General features: G+C 45.6%; 1 protein-coding gene across 4 annotated transcripts; it reads left to right on the forward strand.

Moving 5' to 3' along the window:
* The first annotated feature begins 834 nt into the window (after positions 1-834).
* Positions 835-9,626, forward strand: LOC103649524 (uncharacterized). 4 transcript variants are annotated; one of them, XM_008675245.2, is made up of 7 exons: positions 835-1,012; positions 1,100-2,254; positions 3,083-3,238; positions 4,078-5,923; positions 6,006-7,948; positions 8,030-8,148; positions 8,259-9,626. In XM_008675245.2, the coding sequence occupies exons 5-7, from the start codon at positions 6,073-6,075 to the stop codon at positions 8,745-8,747; spliced, it is 2,484 nt and encodes an 827-aa protein (XP_008673467.1). In that variant the 5' UTR covers positions 835-1,012; positions 1,100-2,254; positions 3,083-3,238; positions 4,078-5,923; positions 6,006-6,072; the 3' UTR covers positions 8,748-9,626. The 4 variants fall into 4 exon arrangements, with proteins under 4 accessions (XP_008673467.1, XP_035822011.1, XP_008673465.1 ...); XM_035966118.1 differs by having other exon boundaries at positions 4,078-4,137; XM_020551213.2 differs by having other exon boundaries at positions 863-1,012; positions 1,100-2,199.
* Positions 9,627-10,479: the final 853 nt, after the last annotated feature.

Genomic DNA, 10,479 nt, shown 5'->3' on the forward strand with positions numbered 1-10,479 from the left:
GGCCATGCTTGGAAATGTAAGCTGCCTTCGTCTGAGGGCCCAAAAGCATTGAGTTGTTAGAGCTGTCACATAATTTGCATTTAGTACCCTTAAATTTCAAGTATAGACCAACCAAACCTCACATATAGGTAATGGAGGAACTCAACTCTCGGTTGGAATTGTGTGGGCCTTTCACGTTCTGATTTTGCACTGAATTCCACGTCTGTGCTTGCAATTACAGAAAATAAAGTTGTACTCATGAACATTTATCATTTGTACTCTGCTGTCTAGCCAAAGTTGTGTAGGCAGTTCTGCTAAATAAACGGCCAAAATTAGGGTAATTTAAGAACAACTAAAGAACGGCAACACAACTGGTTTGGACTAGAAACATGGTAGTTTTTTTTTTCTGGTGTTTGAGGTGTGTTTTGTCCAGCTACCTGAGTTGTTTAAGAGTTGCAGTGAATAATTACTGTGGTTATAACTCGATGGAGCAGAGTAGGATCATGACTGATTCTGAAATAGTTTTATATCTTGACTTATCAGCAACACACAATATCTTTACTTGGTTACAACATAACTTGATTTAGTTTTTATTGGTATAATACTATGATGTATGCATTTTTTGAATGAATTGTCAACTGTAGCAACGCACGGGCATCCCGCTAGTATTGTTTGAGTGATAATATGTGTATTTGAAGCAACATTTTTAAATTTTTTTTATTATTGTTATATATTATTTTTGTTCATAGCAAAGCATGGACGCATTCGTAGTTGTCTAAGATAAGACACAGAAGATAATACAGAATTATAAAGGTCCATTTAAAGAAGCCTACGTCGGTCGGGGAGTCCCAGGAATAACGACCCAGTGGCCCAAACAGCGTATGAGCCCCTGGTATATAGAAGTTGGTGTAGCCACCCACCCTAACCCTAGATCCGCTTTGGTCTCTGGAATCTGGAAGTCACCGGATCCACAACTCGCCCCTCTGGCCGCCTCCGTCCTCCGCCTTATCGGCCGCCGCCTCCTCCTTCGTCAGTAAGACGCCTCATCAACCTACAAATCTCCCAATTTGTCGTCGCAGAGATTCCCCTTGGCACCCCTAATCTCGCAATCTGTTTCAAGGTCGCATGTCTCTCGAGGACGAGAAGCCTTTCTTCGTCGTCGCTGTCGTCCCCAACTGGGTGATGCTAGAGCGCGTCGTCTTCCGCAGGGACGACGAGTCCTTCTCGGACGGAAGCGAGGCCATCGTGGCGACCGACCGGCATCGCGTCCTGTTTCGCGTCGGCACCATGATGTTCGCAAGTCTGGTTCAGGAATTCTTCATCTACAGCACCTCAGGTGCCGACACTTCCTCTTCGCTGACTGCGCTCCCGCCTTGTGCCGAGCCTGACATGGATTGTAGCCGCCGTGAGGGCCGCCTACCTCGTAAACGTGCTTCTCGGGGATGACGCCTACTGGCGGTCAGGTCCATGGGCCTCCTGTGCCGAGGCGAAGAAGAGTTCGCGGTGGTAGAGCTGTAGGTTTACAAGCACAACTGCTACATGGCCTTTGCTGACATCTACTTGTTCCTGAAATCAGCTGGCAAATGAGACTCCATGCGTTTGCCCATCCTCTGCAGCACCGACCCCAATGTGATCTGGCAACTTTGCTTATGGCAGACCGACACGGTTATCCTGGTCGACCGCTGGCTTTGCTGGGTTGACTATGAGCGAGGCATCCTTTTCTACGATATGTTTGGGGAGCCCAGCCCTACTGTTATCTTCAGCCAGTTCCCTCTGGACAAGTTCCCTGACAACAACACTCGCAACAAGGACTGCTGCTGGTTGTACCGCAGCATGTCGACCACCCGTGAGGGGGGTGCGCTCCTGTTCACCAACGGCTGGTGCTGGCTTCACTATCAGGTGCCACTCCCTCATGTTATGCAACATCACGGAGCCGAACACGGTTGGGTGTGTATGGGAAGAGGACTACACGGTCACCTCCGATGAGCTTTGGTCTGCCAACCCTGAGTGCCTACCGCATGACATTCTCATGTTCCCCCAAGCTGACATGGACAGGCCACATGTAGTGCACTTTGTCATCAGCGAGTTCGGATACGTGAGAAAGAATATGTAGCTGGTCACCATTGACATGAGCACCAGGAGAGTGGAGTCATTTTCTCAGTATACCAATGGGAGGCAGTATGCCATTGGAACCGAGGGCGCTTACTTGACCAAAATAAGGTCCGGCTGTCCCATGTCCTTCCTCCCCTCTGAGTTCTCCAAGTACCTCTGTTAGGTAATATTGTTGCTGGCTTTTATCTATCACCTAACTAATTTTTTGCTGGTTGCACACGTATTGCTGTATGTATGCAAGTTCTTCACTTTAATCTTGTTAGCATTAGAATTTCACTACGGGGAGAGCAGCCTATTTATCCAACCAGAACAGTAATGTATCCTGCAGGCTACTTAGTGAAAGATAAGAAATAGGCTTATGAACGATAGAGTTAGGCCCTGTTTGTAGTCGCTTTTCAGGAACTCGATTCTCTGGGTAGCAGCTTGTTTGATAATTTTGCTGTCCAGAGAATCTGCTGCCTCAATAAGCTGAGTTTTTGGCTATCCTGATTATAGCTGTAAAACGACCTGAATGCCCGAGTTGATAATAGCTCATAGCCAATAATTGTAATGTCTTTTGAGTTTGTTAAATAGAAATTGCTGTACAATAAAGATAGATAGGTCTAAAATATGGCTACAGTATTATACAATTAAATATAAATCTACCGTGTGTATCGATCATGGACAAGTGCTGTCAATCTATCCATTGCAGAGCAGCAGCAAAAACAATGAACGGAGAGCTGCATTAGAAATACATAGATGTAGGGAGGCCGGCACCTTGGAGGAGCTCGGTGTGGCCTGCGGGTGACCATAAATAAAGTAGCTGTATGTTTTGTATGCTAAGATTTTTTCTGTATCCAATCTTCTTCTAGGTTTGAACTTCTAATTTTGGAAGACAATTTTCCTCATGGCCTTGTCACCAGACACCAGTAACATTTTTTTTCCGTTGTAACACACTTGTACTGTCCTAAGCCAATTGAGTAACTTGACATTGATTTATAATCTTGTACAGGTTGGTGCACAAGTTGTGTACTCGAAATATGCAGGCACAGAATTGAAATTCAATGACGCCGACCATCTCATTTTGAAATAAGATGACATAATTGGTATTCTTGACAGTGATGATGTGAAGGATATGAAACCACCGAATGATCGCATTCTGATTAAGGTATGCTTATCAAGAAACAAGAATATTACTATCGTGACACTATCCAGATTAATTGGCTACTGTACTGCTCTGTTCATGTTATTTTAAGCAAGCCTTTTCCGACGCCACAATTTGTCTAGAAATTTCACACACAAGTTGCATATTCCATATACGGAAGGCTTCATCTCTAGTGACAACTTATATCAAGTTTAGAAAATTGTGTTTGGAGCAGAATAAACCATATAATACGACATATTCATCCACTAGAACAGAATAGGAAAGCCACACATCGGACAGGAGTCAAAAAGTTTTATTATGTCTTTGGCAGATGTTCTGTTTATTCATGATATGTCTAAATGTCTTCTGTCAAGTCTGGATACTAGAGCAAAGCATGTCCAGGAAGCTCCAATTTCTGCGTTCCTTAGCCGATGTGAACTGTTTGACTTGGCTCAGCTCACCACTGACCCATTCTGAGTGAAATCTTGTTTGGCACTTGTCTTACATTTGCACCAGATCGATTACCCCAGCCTAAGGTTATCCATCTCGTATGCATGCACTGTGATAGTGGTTCTGTGGCACGTTATTCCTTGTTTTGGGATAATGGAATAGTAACGTACTACTATACTGGCCTCTGCAATGACATTTTCTCCTTTAAAGATTCAAGTGTATATTATGTTCTATACTAGTTTATTCTTCAAATAGTCAAACTGGATAAGAATTTGGTACATTCCATCTGCCCAAGTGGAAATCTGTGTTTTAGTGCAGGCTAAGGAGCAGCTATGCTCTGTGCAGTTGGAGTGTGAACTGTGACATCTACATTTACAATACATTTTACTTAATTTTTTATTGTTCTGTACCAGGTTGCTGCTGGTGGTTTGCTATTGACGCAGGCAACTAAGGAGAAACCTTCTGTTGGATCAGTGAGTATTTTAGGTTTAGTATATGCTGGATTTGCAGTAATTTATTCGATTATCTGTTTATTATGAAAAACTCGGTCGGGGAGGGAAAGAGAAAGACCGCACTCCCGATATTATATTAAGAAAAAACCGAAACATGGTTCCGGCCAAAAAAAAATTCCTCGAACCTGGCCGTCCATCACTAGCAGGCCGTCACCGCCCACTCTGCAACGGTCCAGCCGGAGGGTGGCGTGCAGGACGTAACCCGAGAGCAGACGGGGCATAGCGAGAGGATTTTTTAATCAAGCCAGAAATTCGTCCCCGAGGGGGATCGAACCCGGGACCTGGGTGCTACTCGGAAGCATTGACCATTACGCTAGAGGCCTTAATCATTATCTGTTGATTATGATTGTTTATGTTTTCAAATTATGAACACATGGTCAACAACTGAATCCTTTCAAAGATTTACTTATTTTGATTTGGGCCTTTTTTGAATCTACATGTTAAATGCATCAATGGTGCATTTAACATGTTCTAGACTTCTAGTGGACTAGTAACAGCTGAGTATGAGGTTTGCTCGACTTTTTAAGTTTCAACAGTTTTATTATACTTACAAGTTGCAAGGATTGGATTTGTTTTGAATAAGCTGCAGATTTTGGCCAGTAATTGATGTCCTTTAGTTGTCTCGTACTTGTGTGGTTCGCGCGCTAGAGGTTTGGGGATGTTACTATGTCTATAGAGAAAAACACAAGACAGAATTTAGCTTGCAGCTGTTAGTGCAGCTGCCTAAGAGTTACAATGGAGGTTAGGGGATGTTACAATAGGGTGCCGCCTTGACTGGAGGGAGGCTGGCGGCGGGGGGCTGGAAGACGGGACCTGGCAGGTGGCATGAAGGCCGACAGTGGAGGACGGCTGGCATGGAGGTGGGCGATGCCTGCTGCGGAGAGCAGGGAGGTGGGGAAGACGGGACTGGGGGGCGGTCACAGGGGAGGCGCCGCGGAAGGAGGCGTAGAGGACAGGGGTGGGGGCCAGAGGGGCCATGTGGGGGAAAATCATTTCGCTTACAATATAAGCGCTTTCCAGGCCGCGTACTAGAAAATCGGGATGGACGTTGTATTTTGGATGGTGGGCTAAGCGGCTTGAGAATTAAGCAAGGTGTTTGGGTGGACTTATGGCTTAGTTTCACCAATAAGCGGGAAATAAGCAGATACAAACAGGGCCTTAGTGAAGGTAAGCAGTAGGCCCATGAACAATGGATTGTCAATACCATGGTTTAAAAGTCGTCGCCTAGGCGTCGCCTAGGCGACGCCTAGGCGTCCAGGCGGGGAAATCTTCTAGGCGTCGGCGCCGCCCAGAGGAAATCGTGTATGGCGTCCGCCTTGGCGAGGTAGGCGTCCGCCTTGGCGTCGTAGGCGTCTGGGCGACGCCTTTTCCTCCCTGGGCGACGCCTTATCTCGTTTTGGGCTTTAGGGTTTTGGCGGCTAGGCGCGCGTTCTGTTTTGGGCCTGTTCCACTGTGCGCGCGCGGCAAAAATACATTGTGCGTGCGCGGCGCCGCGGCTGCTCCTTCGCGCGCAAATCTCTCTGCGCTCTCTCCCTGCTGCTCCTCTCTCCCTGCGCGCGGCGGCTGCTCCTCTCTCCCTGCGCGCGGCGGCTGCTCTGCGCGCGGCGGCTGCTGCGTTCTCCCTGCGCGCGCGCGGCTGCTGCGTGCTCCCAGCGCGCGGCTCCCTGCTACCAGCGCGCGGCTGCTGCTCTCTGCGCGTGGTCTTGCGGCTCCCTGCTCCTTGCCGCAGTGCTAGCTGCTGCTGCTGGTAAGTCCTAGTGTCGGCTTACTCCTCCCCTCCTCAAAATGATGTTTCTCATCCCCTCCTCCCCTGCTTCCCCTGGTTTCAGACTGCGCAACGAGTAGGTTTCTGTCAAGTGTCAAGACTGCAGCGACTAGCGACAAGCCGACAACATAATGTCTTCTCGAAATGAAGCTCCATCTTCTGTGGCTGGTGAGTACGATCCGAAGAGCGATCCTACCCGGAAGCCACGGAAGTCTACTGATCCAGGGTGGAAGTATGGATTTTGGCCAGATCTTCAAAATAAAGATAAGGTGGAATGCACCCTATGTGGCCAGGTTGTTAGTGGAGGGATAAAGAGGTTAAAGCAACATTTGGCAGGGGCATATGGAGATGCAAAGTTATGTCCCAAGGCTACCAGTGGAATAAGGAAGGAGATGACAAGTTATTTGGAGGCAAACAAGAGAAAAAGACCAATGTTTCTAGATGAAGATGAAGAAGATGATGAAGTGGTGGAGGTGGCAGCAGCAGATGGGACGAATGATACATCTGCTGTGGAGTCTCAAGCATCCAAGGTGCAGCCTAGTTCTGGTACAGCAGCCAAAAAAAGACAATCGACCTTGCAATTTAAGGCAAACAGTAAAGCACAGCAAAAGACAGCCAAGTCCGTAGTTGAGATGTTGCGGAAAACACCAGAGGAGGTGGTGGATGAGAGACTTTCAGGCTCTTATCAGCCCACAATCTTGGCTAGTGCAAAAAGCAAGGAGGACAAACACTATGTGGACATGCAGTGGGCTTTGTTCTTCTATGAGTGCGGTGTACCTTTCAATGCCGCAGCAGCTAGGCAGTTTCAGATTGCAATTGAGGCCACAGCACAGTTTGGTTCAGGGTATAAGCCCCCAACACCTTACCAACTAGGCGAGCCATTGCTACAAGAGGCTGTGAAGACAACAAATACAATGAGGGAGGAACATGAGCGTGCATGGAAACACTATGGTTGCACACTCATGTCTGATGGATGGTCTGATAGGAGGGGACGCCATCTCATTAACTTCTTAGTGAACAGCCCAGAGGGCACTTATTTTTTAGAGTCCGTTGATGCATCTAGTGAAGTACATGATGCATACATGCTTGCTGATTTGCTTGAGAAAAAAGTTGATGAGATTGGGAGAGACAAGGTTGTACAAGTTGTTACTGATAATGGTGCCAATTACAAAGCTGCAGGCAAGCTTCTAATGGAGAGGATTCCTACTTTATTTTGGAGTCCATGTGCTGCACATTGCTTGGACCTAATGTTGGAGGACATAGGAAACTTGAAGGAATTCAAGAAACCAATTGCACGTGCAAGGCGTGTGACAACTTTCATATACCGACACGGGAGAATTCTTGCTGCCATGAGAGAGAAAACTGGTGGGGCTGATCTTGTGAGGCCTGCAGCCACTCGTTTTGCTACTTCCTTTCTCACATTGAAGAGCTTGTACAAGCACAAGGATGCTTTGAAGGCTTTATTTGCAAGCACAGCTTGGACTGATAACAGATTGTCAAAGACTAGTGCTGGATTGGATGTGTATAACATTGTCTTCTCCACACAGTTTTGGAATTCAGTAGAAGATTGCCTTAGAGCTTCGGGGCCACTACTTATTGTACTTAGGGTGGTAGATGGAGATGAGAGGCCAGCTATGCCAGAGGTCCAAGCATTGATGAAATGTGCAAAGGAAAAGATCAATCAAAGCTTTGCTGTCCAAAGCAAGAAGACTTTACTCAAGAAAATCATAACTATAATTGAACGGCGTTGGGAGAAACAAATGGATCACCCATTGTATGGGGCTGCAATGTATTTGAACCCAGGAAAGTTGCATCCTCTCATAAGAAATGATGATGATGCTACTGTTGGTCAGCTAAGAGGTTGCTTTCTTGATGTGCTTGCAAGAATGGTAGATGATGAGGAAACTAGAGACAAGATCAATTCTCAAGCAATGGATTACGAGTTTCTTAGAGGAGCAGCTTTTTCAAATAAGATGGCCAAAGATAACCTACAAACTATGACCCCACGTAAGTGTTTGTGGCTGTTACTAGTTTACTACTTACTAGTTGTTGCTAGTAGCTTGCTAAATTGTTGTGATGTTATTGCAGTTGAGTGGTGGCGTTCGTATGGTGGTCGTGCTATTGAGTTACAGAGATTTGCTAGACGTTTGGTGAGTCTTTGTGCGTCTTCATCAGGTTGTGAACGCAATTGGAGTACCTTTGAATTTGTAAGTTATTATGTGTGCCTCCTCAAGTCCTCATCCACCTACTTGGCTACTTTTGTATCCAATATTTCGGGATTAAATGACCAAGTGTTTTCTCTTTTCTTATTTTGTAGATCCATACAAAGAAAAGAAACCGATTGTTGCATAAGAGGTTGAATTCTATTGTCTTCATTTCCTACAACAGAAAGATGAAAGCTAGGTTCCAAAAACTACGCCAGAAGAAGGGGAAAAACTTTGATCCATTGGTTCATGAGGACTTCAATTGGGACAATGAGTGGGCTGATTCTTTGCATGTAGTCCCTGAAGGTGGGCGTGGGTGTGAGTGTGACCTTACATGGGACCTTGTGGATAATGCCATTGGAGCATCGCAAGCACTTCGTGGCCGAAACTTACCAAGAAGGGCCCATAATGTGTATTCAAGAAGAAATTCTGTTGCTGCACAAAACATGTCAGAGGCTGAAGAGGAAGATGAAGATGAAGATGAAGATGTTCCACATGACGATGCAGAAATCACAGATTGTGAAGATGAATCTAATGGTGGCAATGCTGGTGAAGAAGGGGAGGCACCCAATATCCCAGGAGAGTTTGATGATGATTTTTGAGCGACGAGAGACAGGGAGAGTAGCTATTGCTAGATTGCATTAGCAATTTAGCATATTTGCTGCATTACTAACTGCAGCTAGTTACTATTAATTATGCCATTACAAACTATCTATGTGGCTATTTCAGATTTGGACATTTGGTATTGTGTTGTTTTAAATTTTGTGACTTGTTGTTGTTCCTTTAGAAACTACTTTGTGGCTATTTCATATCCATTATTATGCTATTGTGAATTTTGTGATGATTTCTAGTTTATGAGCTGTAACAGCTGTTTGGTTGCTTGGTATTTTGTAACAGCTCACAGCTGTTTGTAACATCTACTAAGGCGTCGCCTAGGCGCCCGCCTAAGTCGCCTAGGCGGTCAGGCGGTGGCTGGGCGCCTAGTTCCGCCTAGCCGCCTTTTAAACCATGGTCAATACCCTTTTCTTCATATGCATTTGGACTTTGGAGATCATTACCAGTGCCTGCTTTTGGCAATTCTTTCCTAAGTAAATATGGCACAACTACTTTCTCTTATTTGTAGAAGCAAGCTTGATTTGAACATCATCTGTCTAGATCATTTTTGTCGCACTATTTGCCTATTGCAGGAAGACTTCATCGGACTTGTTAATTATGTTTATGTCTTCCTGGCCAACCATTTTGCTTTCTTGTAAATATCAGATGGTTCCACAAGAAAGGCTTTTGTCGTGTTGGTCAGGAAAATTGGGTGAGCTATTTACTAAGTTGTGGCCTAGGAAAGATCTTATGTTCTTACTAATATGATGTACGAACGCTGGATAAGTTGTGTAAGTTGGTGGTGTGCTCAGTAGGTTGGTAGAAAAGGTTGTGGTGTGTTGGACTTTTAAGCAGAGTCTCAAATTATGTTATTTGAGCATGTGTCACTTGGTCCTTGAACTTGCCTGTGATGTACCAAGTTTGCATGTGAAATTTAATCTCTAAAGAGATGAAACTGTGCACTGCCGGATGAAAATTCATCTATCTCCTTTCTGCTCTACATAGTCATCAATCCATTCATAACCAAGCAGGAAGCCTTCCCTGCAAAAAATATTCTAACTGCCAAGTGCCAATCAAGGAAAGACTTGGTTATGCATACTGCATGGATGCAACGACTGTGGGCATGCAGGGATGGGATGAAACTGGCGGAACGGCGCGGTGCTGTGAAACTGTGCATTGAATCTGAGCTGGTGCAGCTTTGGGAGTCCAGGGAGACACGCCGGCCAGTCATTACACCGATTCTCAGGGAGATAGAGGAGCTGACTCTTGCATGTTACTAGTATAGATTATGTAATAGTATTGCCCATGAGATTGCTAGGCAGGCTATTGGTATGACTGGAACGGCGGAATGGCATTATATTCTGAAGCCCCGGCCAGCATCCGTAACCTGTTGGAGTCTCTGATTGCAATCAGGATGTCTGATAGCGAATGAATCTCGAAAAAAACAAGACTGCGCTGCTGTTGCTTCGGCAGGCACACTTTTTAACTTTTAAGCATGCATTATCAGAGACGGCACCAAGCTCGATGCTGTTGCCATTTGCCAAGAACAAGAACCCTTAAAACCCATGCATGCATACTAGGATGGCCGGCGCGCCACCTCTGTTCATCTTGTTGCATCTGTCTCTGCTGGTCATGGTTCCCTTTATTTCTTGAGATCTTGCGGAATGCTGCAGTTGGAATACTATGGAAGTGCAAGCGGATTGGCATCGGAATTTATGTGAAGAAAAGAAGATGCTTCGG

Source organism: Zea mays, chromosome 3 (genome assembly GCF_902167145.1).
Source record: "Zea mays cultivar B73 chromosome 3, Zm-B73-REFERENCE-NAM-5.0, whole genome shotgun sequence".
In the NCBI taxonomy this organism is placed as follows: Eukaryota; Viridiplantae; Streptophyta; class Magnoliopsida; order Poales; family Poaceae; genus Zea; species Zea mays.

Coding starts and splice junctions, on each gene's coding strand:
- LOC103649524 (XM_008675243.3), top strand. CDS start 6,073: ATGTCTTCTCGAAATGAAGCTCCATCTTCTGTGGCTGGTGAGTACGAT. Junction 8,149..8,258: donor ATTGGAGTACCTTTGAATTT/GTAAGTTATTAT, acceptor CTTATTTTGTAG/ATCCATACAAAGAAAAGAAA.